Consider the following 24,348-nt stretch of genomic DNA (forward strand, 5'->3'; position numbering starts at 1 on the left):
GTGAAGATTCATAGTCTTTAAGAAACTGGAAGGGCTAAGTTCAGTTATAAATTATAATTCTTGAACATTTCCAGCATTTTGCCTGATATTGTGATTATTTTTATAGCACTTTAATATTAGTAGATCTAGAAATTTGAAACCAAGAGAGGGGGATTTTTCATCTTTAATTATTAGACCAACCAGTCACACTATTTTAACATCGTGAGTAAAATGAAAATTAAAATGAGCTTGGAAAAGCATGAAGCAATACAAGAAAAGTTTGAAAAAAAAATGCTCTGTAACTTGTTACCATCAAAGACATAATGACTACATACATGTGACACACATAATCTTATCATTATGTGTGAGTTCTCAAATATATATTTTTTAATATCATTTTAACCTTTAATAAAATTCACATCTTCTTAGGTTGACTTTGTTCCTCTTTGGAGCTGAAACATATTATATGGCCTCAATAGACCAATGATTTTTTTTTAATTGTCCAAATATTATAAAGTGGAGAAATCACTTCATTTTGTCTGTATAAGATACGATTCATTTTTAAACATTTTTTTAAATTGTAAGTAGAAGTATACTATGTCTGTAAAAAGGTATTTTGTAAGCGATGTGTATTTATTATAGATATATCAGGACATTTATACTAACATTTAGAAAACCGCTTTAGTTGGGATTAAAATTGTGATATCCTTTCCCCAAACTGAAGTCAGGGATATATCGTCTTTTCTTTTCCACCCCATTTAACACCAAAGTATAGGACATGTTGTAGTTTCTCTGTACGTAGATATGTTGGTGGTCTGAGAAATACCCAGATGTTGCATGATGTTATGCAAAAAGAATAACTGATATGATTACATGGGGGAAAGGTTAGGAAGTGACCTTTTGGAAAGATTCATGAGTGAAATAATTTTAAAATGTCTGATTGCACAGAAAAATGGAAGTCAGCATGATAGTCCTGGTGGCAGTAGGGATAAATCAACAATGAAAATAAGAAGTGGAATGGCAAGGTAGCGTTACCTGAATGGCTCAAATTGTGTTATGCTATGCATTTTTAGCACATTTTGTTGCTTCCTTTTTTTCTTTCCTTGGGCCTTAGGAATAGAAGTAGAAGCTGATTTATGAGTTGAGAATTAGTGCAAAGTGTCACATTTCTATAATGAGATTATATATTAAATCTAATGAAGGGAAAATATGCTTACCCAAACCAAATGACAGCACCATGATTAAATGACTCAAGATCCCTCGATGGATTTGTTTAGACAATATAGCAGGTACACAGACTGCCTCTTCTCCTAGGTTTGTGATCAATTCTGTGAAATGAAGATGTATGTCTTTTATTATTCTGATGACATAACAGTATGATCATAGACGCAAACATGAACAAGATGGAACTAGTAAAACAAGTGATATGTTCTGGATATTGTGGAGGTTTGTTTAGATTAATCACCTATGTTACATTTTATGGAGACTGTTAACTTCCTTGTAGCAATTCAGTTATGCACCTCTATTTATCCTTTAACAAATTTTCAAGGCACATGTTTGCAACCATATACATGCATGTGTGCACACACACATACATACATGTACACATACAGAGGCATGACCTCATTCATGCCCCATCTTGTAGGTACAGCTATGTAAATGGGTGCTGTCCTCACAGCAAGTACATGTTCAACAAGAATGGTTTGTAAGATATCTCCACATTGCTGGAGCAAAGGAGAGAGTATTATCAAAGGCATGAGTAGTAATTGGACTTTTCCAAGGTTCACACTTGAAAAGTTTGATATTTCCAAGATCGAAGCACCGCACTACCATCACTACTACTCATTCATGGAAGAGCAAAAGAATCGAGTTGGAGTAGCAGTCAGCCCTGCGGAAAAGACCTTGCATGAATGAAGAAAACCATTTATGTGGTATAATTTAAAGATTTCATTTCCCAAAACGTCCATGCATTCCCACCTAGTCTTTATTTTCCCACTCTTGCCTGAAATTCCACTATTGAAGAGTTGTTTCTTAAGTCAAACTTTTTGTCCCAGTTGAAATGCAAATACAGTGTTAGGGGGCTGTGTCATTTATGCGCTCTCAAAATAATTATTTTCAGATCCTCTCTCTCTGGGTTGAACATGATAGAAATGGCATGATTCAGGAGCCTGGAAAGATGAGAGAAAGGGTGAAACAATGTATCTAGAAGAAACAGTTGTATTTATATTGCAGTTTTGCCCAGAGCTAGCTATTTGAAAGAAAGTAAGTCTGACAAATGTGATTTTCTCTTAGTAGCTTCCTCCACTCACTTTTATTGTAGCTGCTCCACTGTTGTTTTCTTCTTTAATATTCATACATTTCAGGTCTGTGATCTATAACTGAGACTTCATGGTATTTAGCGTTGCCACATGCAGATCCTTTTAAGAGCAACTCCATTAAAGATAATTTTCTCCCAGAGCTTTCTGTACTCTCTGGTGGTGTTTATCACCTAGTATTTAGTTTTGATCCCAGTAATGTATGCAGAGCCAAAGACACCCCTTTATCCCTCTGATTCTACTGGGAGTTAGTTTATTTTGTAGAACAGGGGACATGGGAAAGAAGGAAGCCAGAGGGGGACAGAGTTGCATATATATAGTAATCTGTTGAGATAAAATAATGTCAGGGAACTAGACAATTAGGGAGGAGGGTTCGAAATAGATGGATTTTATCCCCTCAGGGCTGTCTATTTACAGCCAATTCTAGCTGACAACAACCAACTGCCTACTGCCGGACTCTGGCTGGGTTCTAATTTCTCTTAACTCCATAAAATGAGCTTAGAGCAAGCTACCATTCTTCCTGTCACATACCTCCAGGCCTAAGGTATATACTTAAAAATTCTGATCACCGGGTGAGGGTCCTAGGTAAATAAGAACAATAAAAACATGATTTGTAAATTCTTCCAGCACTCCATTCAGGTTAAATACTATACTATAAGGCACAGCTGGGTGGCTTCAGACAAGAAGTGATCATGAGATTCAGTGGTGTGGAGCGGCACTTCATTGGAAGGTACTGACATATTGGATCCATTGCTCATTTCCCTGGTTGAAATCATGAGACCTCCTTTGCAGAGAAGAGAAAAAAATAAATCCCATGATCTTAACTCCCAGTTTCGGATTAGGCATGTCAGTTCTAGTGTCTTCCTTGTTTCCGGTTTAATTTTTAATTTTTTTACTTTAATTTTTAAAATTTTGTTCTGGTTTAACTTTTAATTTTTTTTGTTTCTGATTTAATCTTATTTCTAGTTTAACTCCCCAAGGGGGGATTTGGGTATAGGCCCTGTATTGGCAGAGTTTGATGGAAAGAAACCACAGAAAGAGAGAATTTACCACTTGTACATTTATATCTGAGCGATTAGTTTTCCTTCTTATGTTCAGGACCTTTAGCCCCACATATAGGTTGATCTTTATGGCCAATTCTAGATGCAATCCGCTGCAAGATTAGGGAGCTCTGAGGAGCCCTGGGCCAACCCATTAGACATGCTAGACACATCAGCCTTTCTGTCAGCCCATTATCTGTCCCTGTCTTGCCACTTTACCACTTTAAGGTAACCACCCTAAGTCACAAGTGAAGTACACGTCATTTAATAAATAAACAGGGCCAGCCGAGCGGCGCATTGGTTAAGAACTGGCTTGGGACGCCAGAGGGCCCCGGTTCGGATCCCACATATGAGGGCCGTTGACACTAACCTCTACAGCTAAGATGCTGAACAACAGCTCAGCCTGGAGCTGGGCTGCCCGTGAGTTGCTGGCGACGGCATGGGCTGCAGCCCCTGTGGCAGTGGGTTGCCATGGGCTACCGTATAAGAGCGCAATAATGGTTCCAATTTGGGCCAGTGAAGCAACGTCCTCCACAACTAAACAGAAGAACAAAAGGACAGCAACGTGTCTGTTTCCCTTCCCACAATTCCCCAATAAAAATCTTTAAAAAAAAAAATAAATAAAATAAATTAACAAACAAACAAATCACTGTATCTATTTAGTTAGATTATGATTTTCTTATTCTACAGCTGTCTTGCCTGGGATGCCTGAATGGACCCCAGCAACAGGCACCTGAGGCTATTCTGACCGAGCGGGTACATTCCAGTCACTTCCTCCTCCCGAGGGCTTCCTTCCTGCCACTCCAGGTTCTGTGGCTGAGGACCTAGCATCATTTCGCCAACATTATCTTCTCGTAGGCAAAAGGGCAATGGGTGGCAAAACACACTTTGTGCTGCCAGGAGTGATTACTCTCATAAACGTGTATCGATTCCAGCACTTTTCTCCATATGAACTTCAGAGGAAGTGTATTTCTTTGTATCTATTGCTTTTTCGCAGAGTCAAAAGGAAACAGAACAAAAGCTTGAAAAAAAAATAAACTCTGCAGAGTAGTTTAGACTGATTTAAGTGAAATCTGGTTCTGTAATAAGATGCGGTCTGGCAGCCCCATATGTAGTTAGAGCTGCAGACGAGACTGGCAGAGTCTAGGCAGGCCCTGTGCGTTATTGAAGTTGCAGTAGTTCATAAAGGTGATGATGCCCTCTGGTGATACCGCATTACCAGCGAGGTTCATAGGGACTGCGGATGTGTGGATGAGAAAGTGAACAGTCTGTGATTTGTGCAAAAAACATGGGCTTGTAAGAGATGAATCTTTGTTAAAAGCAAAAAAAAAAAAATACTTACGGGGAGAGCAAAAGGGTCATATAACTCCAGGGTTCTGAGAGGGGAGGGGAAGACGCAGAACACAGAGCAGGTGACACCAACCCCTCCTCCCACCCCTGCTGACATTTTCAAATAAACAAATCCAGGCTAAAGAGGAAAAGTCATACACCATCTAACTGCAGTCGCAAGTTTGCTGGAAGGGGAGAGGCTGTTGTATATCTCCTTTAGGGTGTCATTAAGAGGTTTACTTATTACCAACCAGTGTGTACAGACACACCCACAGATGGATGGACTTGAGCCACCTCCTATGCCAGGGGTGATGCTCAGGGCGGAGGGAAAACAGCTGACACGTTCCTTGTCTTTACAAGGCCCAGAGCCAGGTAGAAGATCGTTTTAGCACCTCCCGGCCAAACAACCTTCTTGCCCTTATTTTAGTTCATTGTACTATAAAGAGGGACCCAGTCAGCTCATGTTTTTGCTGCTCTGAAGCACTAGACAGATTGACACTATTGATTGCAATGGCAGCAATAGTGCATTTGATGGGTTGAGCCTTTTGGCCTAAAGGTAACATGAGTATTCACGACAAACTGAAAATCCACAGAAATATAACAAAGGCACCCTTTTTCAGTAATCCATGTCTGTAGGTCTGTCCAGACCCCTTGGGTGATAGTGGTAGTGGTGATGAGGAGGGTGGAGTGTAGTGGTTAGGGTGATTATGTGTAGATATGATAGAGACACAGAAAGACAAAGACAGAAGATGTTTTATTTCAAAATGGGAGGAAGACTTTGATCATAATTATTCCCAAATATAATGCCCTCATTTCTATCCCGGGTACTTTTGCACTTTGTAAAATGATAAAAAGAAGTATGGAGTGGTTTTTTTGTTTATTTGTTTGTTTTCTTTATTGATGTGTCCTACTTATTGGGTTGTCGGAAAAGTCATGATGTATTTTTTCTACGTTTTTCGTTGCAAAAATGCCTCATGACTTTTCCGACAACCCAATACATTAGAAAATGCAGATGAGAAGTGGCTGGTTTTAAAATAAAGGGTAGAGAACCTAATACTAATTTTTATTTTTTAATAAGAACATGGTTTATAAACAAAAAAGAACAGGCTGTCAGGATGTAAGTTGTGACCACTTATTTGTGACCACCGACCAGATGTTGACCTTTTCTGTATGAAGCTGTTACAGTTTTATGTTGCATCCAGAAAATGATTGATTGCTCTCTTCAAGGAGTGCTGACATTCTGGATGTGATACTTCTGATGTCAGTATACTCCACTTATTGACCACAGTCGAGAGTTAGATAGATTTAAAGGTCAGAGTAGCGTCGTCTTAACTCAAGAACTATAAAGTTACTTTAGAGTTTGAGCTATAAAATTATCACCACCAACCCGAGGCCCCAAACAAGCATTGTTTTCATTGAAGATTACAGATTACTTTTTTCTCAAACCAGGAACACCGGCTGTGGCATGTTGCTGGGATATCGGATTCGCTGGGTGGGACCCATTGCTTGAGTCAGTGATCAGTTCTTAAAGTGTCCCATGGTACCTCAGTGATAACAGGTACAAAACACGTGCTTGACTTTGAAAATCCAAGACCCCTAGTCTTCGCTAAGGCATCAGTTCTCCAAGCTTGAAACTTTGGAGTCATGCCCATTTCCTCAGTTCCTTTCTTAATTCTTTCTCTCATTTTTCACTATCACTACTCATCAATTCTATGTATTCTGCATTTTGTCTTCTTCATCTTTACCACGTGGCCTTATCCAGGCCCTCTGTGTGTTTCTCCCTCAGTGGAGTAATGGCTTCCTGTCTGGCCTCTCTAATCCTCACTATCACTTGGCCCCTTCCACACTGATGCCAGAATGATTTTTCTGAAGCAAAACGCCTGTAGTTAAAATCCATCAGTGGCTCCTTAATGCCTTCAGGGCTGAGTTTGAACCCCTTGAGTGGCATGTAGGGCCCATATTCAAACTGCTCTTGTTCTGGCCTCATCTTTCTGAACTATTGACTCTGCACCCTGAATGAAGTCCCATGAGAAGACTACATGTTCCTGGAATCTGCTACCACATTACATGAATTTATTACTTTACACCAAAGTCCATTCATCCACAGTTTCATTTTCAGCCTCCCAAGATCCCTATGAGGTAGGGGAAAGAAGGCATCATTTTTCTCATTTTATAGAGGTAGAATATGGGATTAACTCCACACTGATTTAATAAAGTACAACACAAAATCAATTCTTGATAATCTTTATGTAGATTGTAGAATTTGTGCATGATCTGTGCAGAGGTGCAATGTATACTTTTATGGTCTGGTATCCTACTGTTTTTCTGAACTCTATATTCAACTGATTCTTTATGAATTATACACCCATTTAAGATACATATATGTACATTTACTTTTCCCAAAATAATCAAATATTTAATTTCAAAGTTGGTTATACTTTTCTTTTTCAATAGTTTCAATCATGGTTTTCCTTTGTTGAATGTGTTATTTGGGATTGACTCTCCCATTGTTTTGAAACAAATCTATAATTACTACCTCTTCCAAACAACAGTGTATGGTGCACTAGGGGTTGCCAGGTAATTTCATTTGTATTTTTGTAAATGTACAACCATGAAGCAACAAGTAATATATTGGGTTGTCAGAAAAATCATGACGTGTTTTATGTTTTTCTTTGCAAAAATGTGTCATGACTTTTCCGACAACCCAATAGAAGGGTGGATTTTATAAGGCAAATAAACTGCTAAACATAGTGTATATATATATATATATGTTGTAAAGTCATTGAACAATGAAGGATAAGAGTGAGGAGAATTGTAGACTAATCTGTACAATGCATAGGAAACAAGTGTCTCCCCTGGTGATATTAATGGAATATCGTAAACTCATTTTAGTACCAAAATTTAAATTAAAAAGGAAGGAGGGGGTTATGGAATAGAGGTTGTTGAAGAATCTCATTTTCAGCAAGTTTGGAAAAAAAGTCATGAAAGCAATTTAGTTTACTTTTTAAACATTCCCTGTAGTGTTGTGAAGACCAAACAGCAGCTTTGAGCTAGTTCATAAAAACCAGAATGCAAGGAAGAGGAGGATAAACTGGATAGAAACAAATAGGAAGCCATCCAATTTAATTGACCAGGCTGATGAAAATGAGAAACGTAAACACCCTCCCCAAATGAGAATACGTTGGATATGCAAAGTCACTTTTTTTTTTTTTAGATTTCTCTTGGAATGTTTGTAATCCATGAAACACCTGTGTTATTTAAAAAATAAAAACAGAAATGAAAAACCCAATTTCGTTAATGAAATTGTATAGTCAACAGAAGTAAGTCTGACATATAAAAGTAATAGAATTGCATTTACATTTCCCTCTTTGAATTTAGAGGTTAGAGTTTTAACGCAATTACTCATTACACGTGACGTACATGCTATAAGATTATGCAAACATCAAAGAGTTGTCTAAAATAGTCAGGTAAGGACAGCTATGAAGATAAAATGCAATGTGGGACAGTCACTTAGCCTGCTAGCCATCTAGAAATGGGTTGTGGTTTTCTCCCTAGTTAATGTATTAGTTCATGAAAAAGGATATGCAATTTAACATAATTTGTTTACTTCTTAGAGACCAGGAGTATTAGAAATATTTTGGCAAACATATATTTGCTTAATGAAAATAGCTTTTTCGTATGTTGCAAATATTTTTTCATGTTTATCCTTTGTTTGGCATCTTCTTGTTATATTGAACTTTTAAACATTAATAGTCAATCTTTATGAAGGTGGCTTTTACACCATGCAGGGAATCCTTCTCTACTCTAAAATTACAAAATATTTGCCCATGCTTTCTTACAGTACTTTTATGGCTTCACTTATTATATTTTTAATATTTCATATGCCTGGGGTTTGTTTTGCTGTAAGAAATGAGATAGAGATACCACTTTTTTTCAAGCGGCCTATTGACTTTGGGGAAGTTTTAGTGAATATTGAAAAAAGTGAATGGAGGAAAGTTTTTTGTTTTTTTTTACTTAGCCTTAAAAATAACCAAGACAAGAGTAGAGTCCTTTAATTAATATGCCATAGAAGGAGTTTCATGTTCAAATAGAGCCTGTGACCTTACTTACACTCACTTTTTACTTCAGTGGTGATTTTTAAAGTATGACTTTCCCATCAAGGACAAACCTTATAAGATTATAATAATGGAGAAAAAAAAACCCTATCACCTAGTGACATCATAGTCATCACAACATCATAGTGCGATGCATTACGGGTTTGTGGTCATGCTGGAATAAATAAACCTACTGTGCTGTCAATCCTAGGAAAGTATAGCACATATAATTATATACAGTCATGATACTGCATAATGACAGTGAACGATAGTGTTAGTGGTTAGGTATTTATAATGTCTTTACTATACCTGAGTCTTTATTGTGATTTTAGTGTGCACTCTTGTACTTATAAAAAAAAGTTTGCTGAAAAATAAGATGCTGTGTTACACTAACAGCAGCCTCATATATCTCATGTTTACTGTTTCTCTTAACTGCTTAACTGAATCATTTTCTCCTATACCTGATTTAATCTTATGTTATTTTGTACAGTAACCTGCCGTACAGATTTGTAGCCTAGGAGCAATAGGCTACACCATATAGCCTAGATGTGTAATAGGCTCTACCATTCAGGTTTGTGTAAATGCACCCTATGATGTTGGCACAATAATGAATCGCCTAAGGACACATTTCTCAGAACATGTCCCTGTCATTAAGCAGTGTATGACTATACTTAAAATATTTTTTCTTTCATGGTTTCCATGATACATACATTTCTGATTTCTTCCTTACCTCATCAGCCTTCTCTTCCCTTTCTGATTTTAAAGTGCTGCTATTCTTCAGGTTGTATCTTTAACTCTTTTTTTTTTTTTCTATCCAACGCTTTCTACATGATTTCACATATGCCTATGGCCGAGGATACAATTTATGTTGAAGACTGTGGAGTAAATATGCCCAAAAAGTAGTTCACTATCTAGGTGTGGAGCAGAAGAGAGATCTAGGTTGAAGGTGTTTATTTCAATGCCTTGTATACATCTTAAACTTAACTATGTGTATTGCTGAGTTATTCAAGTACTTAGCCTATTTTTCTGTTACCATGATTGGTCTTTCTTTCTTCTTATTGATCTGAGATTACTCTTTCTATATTAAGGGCCAAGGTGATAATCAGTAAGTGTATGTCAGTACAGCACCTAAAATTATCTTATTTGGGTGCCAAAGTTTGATTTCCCGTCTTCAAATCTTATATGAAATCAGTCATACATTTCTATTCATTCTACTTTACCATCTTGTCAAGGTTGTTTACTGTTTATATACCCATCAAAACCTTCCAGTTCACTCCAGCACAATCTCTTCCCAGGATTACAGTCACAGCCTCCAAATGAACTCCCTGTTCTTTTGCCTGCCCCTCCCCACCCCTGACAGTCTATACATTATATCAAGAATATTCTTTTTAATGTGAAATTATCATTTCACCAACCCTATATATTTTTTTAATTGAATCCCTATTTTTAGATGATAATGTTCAAATATTTTAATGTCAGACAGTTAAGGAAGTCACCTATCCCTTTCTTATTTCTGCAAGAAAAAACAATGTCTAAATCATATGCCACGTGTTGATCTTGAAGTATATTTGAAGCATACAAAATTAGATGCTGAGTAAACATCCGAATATATAAGGCTGGAGCCCAAGAAGGTCAGTGAACTGAAGATATCGATTTGGGCATGGTCAGTGTATGGCCATGAATGACACAGGAGCCTGGTGTTGTCATGTGGAGAGACATTGTATGGCTCAATGTAGAGAAGAGCCTAATCCTGAGACCTGAAGAAATCCAATGCTTCATGTTTAAACAGAGAAGAAACCAACAAAAGAAACAGAGCAGGTGTGGCCAGTAGGACAGAAAGAAAGAATGTATAGTATTATAAAACCCAGTGGAAGAGAAAATTCAAGAATGGTCCTCATTACCCCTGAAAATCAAGTGAGAATACAAAACATTGTGCACTGACTGTAGCAACCTGAGGTAATTGGAGACCTTAGCAAGAGCAATTTCAGTGAGTTGATGGGTGGAAGCCAGATTGAAATGTAATGATGAGGGATGAGTAAAGAATTTGAGGCATGGCTATGAAAAAAAAGAAAAGGAAGGATTTTTTGTTTGTTTACTTGTTTGTTTTAAGGTAGCAGAATTTTGAGCATGGTTGGATATACCTTTGATGCTTTTTTTTTTAATTGTAAAAACTATAGTTAACAATGCCCACCTCACCAAGTTCAAGATATAAAAGGGCCTAGAACAGTACCTTACACATAGCAGATCATCAATAAAAGTAAAATGTTTGCCTTTCCTTCTCTTCCTTGTTTCCCTATCTCAGCTTCACTGAGTCTACCATATTTTATAATAGTAAAACTCACTGTATTTAGTTACAATGGAAATGCCTTTTTGTCTTATTAATCTGCCATCTCTTGAGTATCTTCTTAATGTTTGTTTCCTTAAGTGTTGGGCACAATATATGTGTAAAACCTTAGCTATTTAAATTGAATTGCCTTTTCAGCTCTAAAATTTGAAGATTAAACCTGTTGCCTCCTTTACAAAGTATGTTTGGCTGTCCTGTACACTTTCCAGGTTGGCAGTGGTTAACAAGGCAACAGGTTCTATTTATAATGGAAAGGCAAAATGAAAAGAAACATGAACAGCAGTGGGGCTACCTTTGCAAAACAGCACTACATTTCTGCACAAAGAACTTATGTTTGGAGCAGGTAACGACAGGCTTAGTCACAGCTTTATTCCTAATCAATATTTTGGAAAGAACACAAGAGGTGATGTGAATTGCCGCCTAAAATTTAAAAGCACTATCTGAACCACTGATCTCGAGAAATTATCCATACAAGACTTTAACGGTTGAATTTGAAATTGTGTTATTCTATTCAGTGTATGTTTTTTTCTTACAGCATGTATTTTTTTCTTTTATGGTGGCTTTGTGTCTGTTAGCTGAAAGGAAACTTGTGTGGAGTGTAGAGTGGTCAAAGGGGTGAAGGATGAATGCGGGCAGACTTTTTTTTAAGCACCATTAACTCAATGGCATCTACCTGGAATGTCAGTGCACTTTGCTGATTTCATTTTGATAATGCTGTAAGCTGGTCTATGATAATCGCCTTCTATAATTGGAACAAATTTATGATTATGCTAATTCATTCTCAGCCACCCAGTATATAGAGGCTGAGCTAATCCATACCTGTCCCTGTATTTCCTTTATAGATCATTACATGATTAGTCTTTCACTGTGACTGATGGAACTGTCAATTCTGAATAGAATTGATTTCTCAGATGGTGTGTATATGTGTATGTGTAAGTGATCCATGTTTGCATTCTTTATCTAATTGTGTGTAATTCAGATACCAGCACTTAAAACCAGTTTGCGATGTGAACATTTAGAATTTTTAATGCTTTAATCCTTAATAAGACGGCTGTTGTCTTGGCACTGGAGTGTATATTACATGGTTATAAGGAACAGAAAAGGGGAATTGTTAATTAATATTCCCTCACCACCACCTTAAAACCTTATTTACATATCAGAAATTGTGGGAGGAAATGTGAACACAGAAAAAATTTTGAGGCTCTCTGAAAGCCAGCTCTTTGTTATCTGGTTAGGGAGTTCTTCCCATCCTAAAATAATCCCTTAAAATGAAGCAGCACGTTGCACTGTATTTTAAGATCACTCCTTGGGATATCAGGCTTTGGAAGCCATCTCATACGTGTTGCTTCATCAAAGATTCAGAACCAGAATTCCTTTTCCCCTAGCAGATGGCAATGAGCAAAGGTAGAATTAGCAAAAGCAAGATCTGCTGCACTTATGGAAAACACAGCTGAAAAGCAAATGGCTGCAGCACCCTCCCTCACAAACCGTCTTTTGATTGCATACCTCTCCATTCTTACACCCATGTTTCCTCTGTTTAATGCTGTCTTTTCCCTCTGATCATCATCCTTGTGAATGCTCTACATTAATGTAAACATGTCTCAGCCTTCACTTATGACAATGTTACAGGTTCAGTTAACTGTGGATCCAGGGTGTTCACTTTCCCGGAGACCGTTTACCTGTCAAAATGAATTTAAACAATAACGTGAGGCTGCACCCGACTTTCATAACGGAAACGGGAAGTGAAAGGACAACGACAACGCTGATCTGACAAGAGACCCGCAGTGTCAGAACATGAAGTTCCATAATCAGAATTCAGGCTTCTAAGAGGCACGCATGTCTCTCATTTCCCTCAGCCTCAGCGAGCGTGATGCTGTGATTTGCCTGGTTCTGCTGCTGAGGCTTCACAATTAAGCTGAATTTCTGCTTCCTTTTGTGATGCATAATCAGATAAGGACAGCTAAATGGAAGAAACTGCAGTGTAGGTGGCTTTAAAATCAATCTATACCGTCTGAATAGGAAAGGAGCACAAAGGGGAAACATGATAGTACTGTTATAAATAACTTGAAGAAAATATTAACAAGGAGAAAGGAGGACAGGTGACATCTAATCTGAAAGTGGCAAAGCAAGTAATGGCCTAAACTAACATTAGAAGATAATATGCTCCATTAGGAGTAGAGGGATATCGCTCTGTGCAGTGGTTGAGACCCAGTTAATACTTATTTGAGTACGCCAGCTCAAATTGTGGGAAATGTTAAGGAGCGGCACTTCATTTGGCCAATAAGAGACATAAGAAAATTGCTACTCTCGTGTGGTAGAAAAATTATTTGGAGACTACTAATTCTAGTTCAACCATATCTCAAGTATGCTACTGTAGACAAAGAAAATGTAACCTGTAAAATGGGAACAATAAGATTTTCTTTGCCTACCGTTTTTTGGGAGGGGGTGATGATTGTGAGGATCCAATGAGATAATGCACTGAATAGCAGTTTGTGCACTTGTAAGTACAAACAATGATGGATACCTATGTGGGTTCCCTTGCTGCATCTTCATGGTCATAAGACAGCTGCCGTTTGTTCAGAATCTCATCTATGCCCAAACAAATGAAAGGCCAGAAATGCCTGCCCCCTTTCTCAGGAAAGCGAATGCTTCCCTGTAAGTCACCCAACAGACTTAGATATAATTGGTCTTCTTAAATATTTTAAGACTGCAGGTTTTATCATTACTGCAAGATTTTATGGACTACTTGCTCTACTCATTTCTGCTCATTACCAAAATGCAAAATGAAACACCAGATAACTTTGAGAGGGCTATCATAACTTCTCATCAGCTATACATGGACAAATATTGTTTGAGTAATTTTATTTAGTTATAATTGACATATATTAGTTTCAGGTATACAGCATAATGACTCACTATCTGTATACATTTTAAAATTATTACCACAAGGGGCCGGCCGAGTGGCTCAGTTGGTTAAGAACTCGCTCAAGAGTGTGAGCTCTGAGCAACAGGGTTGGCGGTTCAATTGCCAGCCCGTGCTGAGCTGCCGCTGAGCTACCAACAGGTGGCAGGATGGCTCAGCTTAAAAAAAAAAAGAAACATAAAATGATTACCACAATAAGCCTAGTTAATATCTGTCACTTTACAGTTACAAATGTTTGTTTTTCTTATGATGAGAACTTTTAAGATTTACTCTCTTAGTAACTTTCAGAAATGCAGCAGAGTATTATTAACTTTAGTTACCATGTTGTATATTAGATCCCCATAACTTATTTTATACTGGAAGTTTCTATTTTTTGGCCCCCTTCACCCATCCCTGCCCCCCCCACCCCCCCCGCCTCTGGCAACCACCAATCTGCTCTCTATATCTCTAAGCTTAGTTTTGTGTATGTGTTTTTATTCTTTAGGTTGCACGTATAAGTGAATATTATTTTGCAAATAGCATGTGGCCATTGCACCCAAATGTGAGCAATGATATGGGTGACAGTGATTAAAAGCAAAACTTGGAGTCAAACTTTGATTCAAATTCTGGCTCTACCATTAACTAAATATTTGACTTTGAACAAAATATTTAACACCCCTGTTTCTTTATATGTAAAATGGAGGTGATAGAAATGGTGTTTACCTCATAGAGATGTTTTAAGGGTTAAATTAATTATCACATGTATACTGTTTAAAAGAGTATTCAGCACTTAGAGAGTGAATCACAAATGCTAGGTCTCATTATTTTTAGGCTAAGAAATATCAATTTGATCAAAACTCATGATGTGACTTAATGTGAATAAGAAATTTATTGATTAGCTCAATCTCTTAGAGTATAGAAACCTAGAGGTTCCCCCGTGGTTGCTATGGAAGCCCATCTTTACTCTCTTTGCCTGGTCCACCCTGTCCCCCGCCTTTGTGTGCCATCTCGGTGCCTCTCCCCAGCTAGAATGCAAGCCTCAGCCTTCTCTGTTTTCTCACAGAAATCCAGTCACACTTGTTATTTGGCAAGATGGTAATTAGATAAAATGTTTGAGAGGTGATATAAGAATGACCACATTGTGAACCGCTGTGGCCTTCCTGTATTCCCAGCTCTGTCTCTCATACCCGCTAGTGTAGCCATGCCTCTCCACCCTGTCCCATCAAACAAGGTTGCCTTCCAAGCCATCCTTAGTTGTAACAGGGGAAAACAAACAAACAAACAAAATAAGCCCCCACATTTATTTCTCTTATTAACTCATACCTTGAGCAAATACATAAAAGTCAACATGAGACCATACATAGCTGTTAGGAAATATTAGTGACTCCCAGCCAGCATATATGTAAGAACCACTACACTAAAAATGTCTTTCTTTCTAGTTCATATCTATGCTCAATCCTAGGACCTAAAGCAAAAAATAATATCCCTCTCCCTTGGCCCCACCCCTAAAATGCAGTTTGAACTTTTATTGTATGTGTGTATGTATATCACAGCAGTCATTAAATTTGCAGGTACCTCAATTTGGGCTAGAACACGTACTCAGTGGGTGCCATTGAACATCCTAGAAGTAGGTTCTATGTAACATATAAGGAAATTTAAAATATTGTTCATGTTCTTAAGAAGCTTGCCAAGGAACAGTGCAGAGAAAATGATCACAGGCAATGGGCAGATGGATTGAGAAGCTACAAAAGTCATAAATCTGAGGTTACGTGTATAATACATATTAGCAACTTAATTTTATATTGCGTCTAGCAAATCCTAAGACAGTGGACTGGAATAATCGGAGGATAGAATCACTTGTTGGACAATGTCAATAAATAGTACTCATTGGCATTTTCTGTGGAATATGAAGGGAGAGTTCCAAGTTGAAACTGTCTAGAATCAAAGGACAAAAGGCTTTGGATCCTGCATGGGGAGAGAGTTGGCTTCTTAAAGTGGCTTTTTCTTTCTAGTTTGTTTTTTTTTGTTGTTGTTTTTTGTTTTTTTGTTTTTTCCCTAAATGGTCAATCATACGTCACCTTCTCATTCTCTTATGGAATATTAGGAACAGGAGCATGAGAATTCTGACATACTATCTGATGAAAGTAAACATTTAGGTATAAGGAGATATATATATCTTTGCCAAAGGTCAGAAGAGGTGAAATATTAGGATGCATGCAGACATTTTCAAATGTAACTCAGGGCTCCGATAAGTTCATCTCCCACAAAGCATCAATCCATCGCTCTTTCAAAGGAGATATCCTCCACATCCAATTACAACATGCTGCCTATTGTTGTGAAAAATCTATAGGATCATCAATTACATATCTCTGTCCCTAGCTAACCAGAATGACTGATCAGGATCTGATCATGCTGTCTGGCACAAAATCTAATTGTCTTTCATGATCTGCTTTTCCAGATTTGTTTATAAACTGGAAAAATCTACAAATTGCAGGCCATCGGTACATAACACTATGCTAATGACTGCAGGCATTCTGTAAATCCATAAACTCATTACCTCTAAGTAACTAGTTTCTTCAGATGCCCTAACTGGGATTATCCGTGTAAACCAAACAAATAGAAGCCAAATGAAGAATTGTTTCTCTGAGGGGTGAATGCTTCCAATAACCTTCTGGAATGTTAAACCTCTCTGTCAAAGAGATGACCTATTAGCAAGAGGTCATTTGGATCAATGATACAAATGTTCCTTAGCTTCAAGGTGGTCAATGTATTGATCCCATAATGCTAATTTGAAAATTCACATTGTTTTTGTTATAAGTGCTTTCCAGTGTGGGCAAACTCAATTTCTAAACTTAGTACACATGCCATTATGATACTTGCAGAAAGAATACTGTACATAAGTTCAAAAGTTCTTTGATGCCTTCCAGTCATTTCCATGAGAAAGCCTTGGGAGTGAGCAATGATGCAGACGAGTATGCACCATAATATTCTAGGATGATGGGGGGTATCAGATTTAATGAAAAGAATTAACTTCTAATTAAAAGGAATTAACTTCAGGGAAGGACCTCTTCTCTGTGATAACATTCACTAGGATCCAGAAAGTCAGTATGTTGTAGTATCTGTAGGGAAGCGGAAGTAATTCTACTTGTGGTTCACAGATACGTTATGTTTTGTCCTTACAGTACATTTTGTCATATACGAGCTATCATGTTAGCATCAAGACATATTATATTAAATTACACATCTTTGGCTTCTCGTGAAAGATGGAAGACCTAGTTTACTGGTACCAATAGTCTGAACCTGACTGGTGGACGCATGTTTGCCCAGGCTGGGTGATTTTCATTTCGTTACAGTCGCCACCACTTCCCCATACATACTGACAGTAGGCTAAATACGCCATAAACTTGAAGACCTCTGTGATACATTAAAAGCAAAAGAGAGTTTTTTTAAGCAAAAATGAATTCATTGTTATTTTCTCATTGCACTCATTGTTATTTTTTTTTAAATACTCGTGTCTCTATCTAAAGTGGGAAAACAAAAGGAGACGGAAAGCAATAACGTTTTTTTTTTAAGAAAAATAAGAGTGAACTCATTCCTTCATGGAAATGAAGAACAGTTCCTTGTCTTTAATATGCAAGTAATGCACATGGATGTCTTGCACTCAGCACCACGTCAGTAATTTATGTTACCTCCCTGGCCCCCAAGAACATTTGAGTTTGCAACGGCTGGTGTAGGGAATGTTTTTTTCTATCTTATTTATTAAACTGTTCTACATTAGGAGCACTTAGCTCATCAAAAATGTTTTTAAATTTCTCTAAGTGACAAAAGCATAAATCCAAGAGCAATTTGTCACTTTTATAAGCCCAGAAAATACCAAACTGACTTCCTCATAAAGATCCTGCCATCAGTTAAATGGATAAACTATTAGGTTACAAATAAAAAACAGCCCACACTTAGGAGTCTACTAATGTGCTGACTGTTTATAGACATAATTGGATTGATGGACCTCAGTCATGACACCATAAACACCAGCTATTCCAGAATGTATGTATGCTTATGACACCTCATTCATCCGATATCAATGTTTTTTTCAAACTATAACCTGGGGAGACCTAGCAGTAGATCATTGTATATGCTCATAGTACACGTGGGCGGGTAGTGGGTAGATTGGATGGTAGGGTCAGCTTATATGGTGGTACAATGTGTGCCACCTGAACATCTCTACAGGGCATAATTGACAAAAGAAAAGAAAAAAGGAAGCATGTGAATGATCTCCCCCAGTTACGCAAGCAATGGTGCTGGATGTGGCCAAGCTTATGTAGCTTAGGTTCCCCTCACTTCTGTCGTTCCGATACCTGCACTTCTGATTCATTCATGAGATCTTTCTTTGTTAACCTGTTTTTCATTTTGAGCTTCAGATAAACTTTGAGGAAAGATTTTATGGCAAAATATAAATTTGAAAACCACTGTGCTATATGATTAAGTAAAAGAGATATTTTTAAGATAAAGTTTTTTGTTTTGTTTTTCTTCAGATTATAAACTAGCTTTTTCTTGAAGGTGCCACAATTAACTAAGTTATTACCCTAGTGTTCTCTCAAAACCTCTCTGAACATACTTCCTTCCAATCATTTTTCATTTTTTAAAGCATATACATGTTTACTTGTGCTTTCTTTTTGTTTTATAAATTTATAACATTTAACATATAATTTTGCATTTAGATCTTTCATGCATTATGAGCATTTTCTTTGTTTTCATTAGTTGGAATTATGACTTTTAATGCCTATGTAATACTAAATCATATTGTTGAACCAGAGTTTATTTAAACAAAGCCCTGTTAATTGGCATGTTGCTTTAGCATATTTTTTCTTGTTCTATTTTTTTTCTTTTTTATTTCTACCAAAAATAATTTATTGTGGTTAAATTTTTGTGTGTAGTACTAATACTTTCCTTTGGTCAATTCCTGGGATCATAATTACAAGAACAAAAGCCATTATCTTTAAGATTATCACATAGAGATAAGTTCTAGGAGGAAAACTAACGCAGGATGGCGGAATAAAGGAGACTCTCTATACTAGAAAAGGTTGTTAGGCAAAAGCTCTCTGAGGAGGCAACATTTGATCTGAGATCTAAATGGAAAATGGGATTGAGCTCTGGAGACACCTGTGGGAAAGGCCTTCCGGGCAGAGGAATCAGTGGGTGTTAAGGCCTAATGGTTGGGACTTGCTTTGAGCTTTCCAGGATAGGAAGGAGTCCAGTAGGACTGGATTGGCGTTTACTCTGAGGATCAGAGGTAGAGAACTGATAGGGGGCTAGATCTCAGAAGAACTTTGTTACAACAAAATTGCAAATACTTCCAAGGCTAGGTGGGATTTGAGTCTATGAAGGGATTCAAGCTTGAAAGTGACCTGATCTGATCTCTTTGTGGAGAATAAACTGTAGAGGCAACAGTTGAAGCAGTAGACAGCCCAGTTAGTTAAGAGGCTATTGCTGACATCCCGGAAAGGCAACAGTGGTAGCGCAGCGATGGAGGATATGTCCCATTCTCTGCATTCTTGGCAAAAATCAAGCCAACCACAAAAATACAAACTACATGTGTCACGCCAAGCGTCACGCAGGAGCTCAGCTCCCAGCAGGTAGATGAGCGCAGGGTCTGGTGAGGCCGAAAAGGAACAACAGAGCCACAGATAGGGGCTTCATACCACTGTATGGTGGTTGATGGCGGCTGGTCGAGACACAAGAAGCAAACATCTGCCAATACTCCAACAAGGGATCTCCCTGCTGTCACAGTCTCGCTGGCAGCTAGGCGAGACACAGGAAGTAGGGTCTGCACAACCCATGACATCCACGACATTCATACTTATTAATGCAGCTGCAGCAATTATATGCAAAACAGCAGCTAATGGCCAACTACAGCTGATGGCAACCAGTCACAGCTGACGGCCATCCAATAACCAAGCCAGCACCCTTCCAGGTGAGGCCGAGAGCCTTGAAACTGCCCTCCTGTCACTCTATCCCAACAACCTGTATATGTGTATAATTTTAATTGTTACTATTTTGATAGGAAAAAAATGTACTATATTGTTTAACTTTTTATTAGTGGTGTAGAATATTCAGTTGTTTAATTGACATCTGTTTTCCCTTTAATGAACTGTATACTTTATGCAGTATTATCTAGGTGGGCATTTTAACATCAACTTATATGAGATACACACACATACACACACATACACACACAAACACACACACACACACATACACACACACACATTGGTTTTTGAACTATTCAGATTATTTATCAGATTATCATAACCTTTTATCTATCAAATTAGTGGCAAATATTTTCCTAGTTTGTTGGTCACTTAATTGTGTGTATGATTTATTTTTATATAAGTTTTTAATTTGAAGCCAAACTTCTACCTGATGATTGTGGCTTTAATTTCCTCTGGGCCAGGATTTGTTAAGGAAAGTTTTCTTTGATGTCAGGTCCTGGGACTTCTTTGGTTTCTAGCTCCAGGGACACTGCCCTCAGGGCTCTTCTGGCCAGTTAACTCACTAGGCATAATTTACTTATGGACCAGGGCCAAACTTTGACTTCCTGACCAGCTGTTTGTAGGGAAAGTGTGTGTGGGGGGGGGGAGGGGGAGGGAAGGAGATGACTGAGGTAGGGGCACAGGGACCAGCTTTCTAGGTGCTACAAATAGCACGAGGAAGGAATTAACAATCAGAAAGGCAGGCAATGTCCTATCTGAATTTCCGAGCCAGGAGGAAAGTGGTAAAGAACGAAGCTCTTCAGACCCACTTTTACAGACCAATTTGTTCTTTCCAGTGACACAGTAGTGATGGTGATTTTAAAACTCCAATCCTATTGGCTTTATAGTAAATGTTTCATCCCAGATATTGGTGACAGTGTTACTCCCAGCTTTTATTTTCAGGGGATAATGTGCATTTAGTTGTTTATTTTTATCATACCCATTAAATATAAAATCCATGAAAGAAGAAACTATGCTGGTTTTGTTTTGTCTTGCATTACCCAACTCTTAAGACAAGCTCTGATGTTCAATATATATTTGAATATTTGTCAGGTGAAGAAATGAATGACTGTGAACTTTGCAATATTAGTAGGGAATGGAGGACATTTTGTCACAGACTAGTGGTCAGATGTGATTGAAAATTGGTTGCACTGCCATACTTTGTTAAACAGATCGGGGCTGTTGGGCTCTGGGGTCATCAGCAGCCCCAGGCGTCCGGCTGGAACATGGTGATGCCAGCAGGAGCTGCTGGGCTTGGCAGTCAGGTGCTGCTTTACTCCATGGCTCCGCATCACTTGCTTTCTCAGCTCTTCTTGATGTTTTGAAGCAGTTTTCAGTTCTCTTCTTTTGACTATTTGGGATCATTTTCTTTTCTTTTTTTTTTTAAGATTTTTTTTTATTGGGGAATTGGGGGGATGGGAACAGTGCTGGGGAATTGGGGGAAGGGGAACAGACAAGCTGCTGTCGTTTTGTTCTTCAATCTAGTTGTGGAGGACGTTGCTTCACTGGCCCAAGTTGGCACCATCATTGCGCTCTTCCCGGGTGAGGCAGATCAGTCGCCGGCTTCTGGACGGCCGCTCACTGCGGCTGCTGGCCGCTCACGCTGGCTGCTGGCTACACACGGCAGCCCATGGCAATCCACTGCCACAGGGACTGCAGCCCACGCCGTCGCCGGCGACTCAGGGCAGCCCAGCTCCAGGTTGAGCTGTTGTTCAGCATCTTAGCTGTGGAGGGCAGTGTCACTGGCCCTCATATGTGGGATCCGAACCGGGGCCCTCTGGCATCCCAAGCGAGTTCTTAACCATCGCGCCACTCGGCCGGCCCTCATTTTCTTTTCTAAAATTGACCTTTTCTAAGGTAGATTTGGGATAGTGATGGGTTTTGGTACTCTAAACTCTCATTAGTGGGGTGGTTCTTGAGGTGAACATCATTATAAAGGATCATTATAGCTTTTCTTCTGATAAGTAAATCCCTTTTTATAGAGACCAAATTCCTTATTAGACTAAATTGTTATGTAACAGATGCCACTTGTGGTTTTGGTGGTAAATTAGAATTCTTTAGATTTAAACATGAAACGAGGCATCTTATTGTAAAACCAACTTTCAGTTATCTCTGCTAATGGTAGGCAGGGTGTGATGAAAAGTCCCCCAGTGTGTATGCTTCTGTGTGATGTCTCTTTGGTGTAGTCACTGCCCTTGCTTTCTGTGTTCAACTCGTTTTTTATGGGACTGTTAAATTACTGTGTGTAACATATGCTGATAACTGTAGCTAAGTGGTTATAGTCAAATAAGAGATACGTCTAGAGCTACCATAATGGTGTGAGAGAGTGCACATGCCATTTAGATGTGGAAGCAGAGAGCAAAATGAGGAAGGGAAACAAGTATTTCTGTGGAAGACTTCTCTGCTTGATGAAATAGGGGAGCTAAGGCTGCTGCACTCCAACAAGGGGGAGAATGAGGGTCTAGGGAGCAGAAGGTTCTATCTGTATCATCTTCAGGTGTCCAAAGAAAGAGAAGTTTGGACCAAAGATAAGATTAGGAAATAGGAAAACAGGTTCTCCAGGAGCAAGTTACAAAAAATAAGTCAGGGATGAGACTAGCCTACACTCAGAGGATGTGAGAAATGAGCGCCTCCAGAAGAAGGGATGGGCCTGAAATGTGTGTGGCATCTAGCCCAGCCTAAGTGTCCATTAAATCACTGAAAGAGTGACATAAATGATCACCAAAGAAACCTACACCCAAAACTAGGGATGAATTTACGTATCTATTCTTGTCCAAATGTGTATTACATTGGCCTTTATACATGATCACACCTCTATTAAAATTTGTTTAAATGCACATCTAGTGACTTCAAGCCTTGTCTGAGAACATAATATCTTTTCTGCAAAATACAAGTTCTACATATATATGTCGATCTTCTGAGCTCCATTTTGCACTAGTTATTGAAACATCATCAGCAGAGTTATAATAAAATGAGCTATAATGAAATGACCTAATTGCAGTCACCTCTTTTGTCTCTTTCACTACATTTTTAGAAAATGGGTCAAAGTCAATAGGATATTTATGTCCTTTTTCTGCCTCTAGTTTATTAACTTGAGTATTCATTTCCTGAATATACCAAATTTCCTAAACAAAAGGGTTGGAATATGGAATACAGAGAAAAGGTCATTGCTACTGCTGTTAGGTACATATGTCTCCCACACCAGAGCTGCTCACCTTCCAATTCCAAAACACGTTTTTTGTTTTTCATTTTTATGTAATGACTTGTAAAGTTAACATTCCTTTCTTTTTAAAGGTGGAATGGCTGAAGAATGAAGAGCCCATTGACTCTGAACAAGATGAGAACATCGACACCAGGGCTGACCATAACCTGATCATTAGGCAGGCGCGGCTCTCGGACTCGGGGAATTACACCTGCATGGCTGCCAACATTGTGGCCAAGAGACGGAGCCTGTCGGCCACAGTGGTGGTTTATGGTAAGACCAGCCCAAAGGCCAGGAATGGACAGGGAGGACGTAAAGCAGAGCAGCCGAGGGATGTGTGTTTCATTAAAATCTTAACTTTTAGAGCTAAAATGGAGGGGGTGGGGGGGTGTCTTCCACTGCAGTGCTCTCCCCTGCCTCCCCTGTTTGGCAGGTGAGAACACAGTCCCATTGAAATTAATGTTTGCTCTCCCATCCAATTCTGCACTTCCGTGAAGTAGTCAGTGACATTTCCAATCTCTCTCTTTTAAAAAATAATTTTAGGAGCTGTTTATTTTCTTCTACTGTGTTTATATTTGAAAAGAATTGAAGTAGGCAACTTCTGCTTCCCCACCCGACCCCACTATCCACTCCCATTCTCCCCCGATCTGCCGTCAGCAGTCCCTCTCCTGGCATATGAAACCCACCAAAAACAAACATTACTTATTTGTTGAATATCTCAGGTATTGTAGAAAAGATATTCCCAGCTATTTAAGTAAAGGCATTCCTTTCCACAATAGAAGAGCCCTGGGATTTATTTTTGAAGCACTTAAAGTAATAGAAATTCAAATGCTGATATTTTCAAGTGCTTTAGAGATATGTGGATGAGTTCTACTTTTTCATAATTTCCCTGCACAGAAAATTATCTGTGTCCCTTCTTTTATCAGATGAGTAAGCTGAGGGCCAGAGGTGAGGTAAGCCCCGCTGTCGCCACACAACGGAGCAGCCAGTGTGGGTCCACACGGTCTCTTTGTCCCTGGATGCCCGACTCACAACACCTGGCACAATGGCTTGCACATAGTAGGCAATCAGTAAAAACCTTTCTCCTTTTTTTCTCCCCTCCCCACTTTTCTCT

At 38.6% G+C, this 24,348-nt stretch overlaps 1 protein-coding gene and 1 long non-coding RNA gene across 11 annotated transcripts in view; one reads left to right on the forward strand and one right to left on the reverse strand.

Annotated features, from left to right (window-relative positions):
• Positions 1-24,348, forward strand: part of UNC5D (unc-5 netrin receptor D) — a 561,851-nt gene that overhangs the window by 404,096 nt on the left and 133,407 nt on the right. For all 10 annotated transcript variants that reach the window (XM_019642890.1, XM_019642889.1, XM_019642891.1 and 7 more), the window contains exon 5: positions 23,327-23,507. In XM_019642890.1, the coding sequence (XP_019498435.1) occupies positions 23,327-23,507 (181 nt within the window). The remainder of the gene's footprint in view (positions 1-23,326; positions 23,508-24,348) is intronic.
• Positions 1-24,348, reverse strand: part of LOC109382971 (uncharacterized) — a 64,043-nt gene that overhangs the window by 8,507 nt on the left and 31,188 nt on the right. The window contains exon 2 of the long non-coding RNA XR_002124024.1: positions 1,197-1,307. This is a non-coding gene — a long non-coding RNA (uncharacterized LOC109382971). The remainder of the gene's footprint in view (positions 1-1,196; positions 1,308-24,348) is intronic.

This window comes from Hipposideros armiger, unplaced genomic scaffold (genome assembly GCF_001890085.2).
Source record: "Hipposideros armiger isolate ML-2016 unplaced genomic scaffold, ASM189008v1 scaffold_73, whole genome shotgun sequence".
NCBI lineage: Eukaryota > Metazoa > Chordata > Mammalia > Chiroptera > Hipposideridae > Hipposideros > Hipposideros armiger.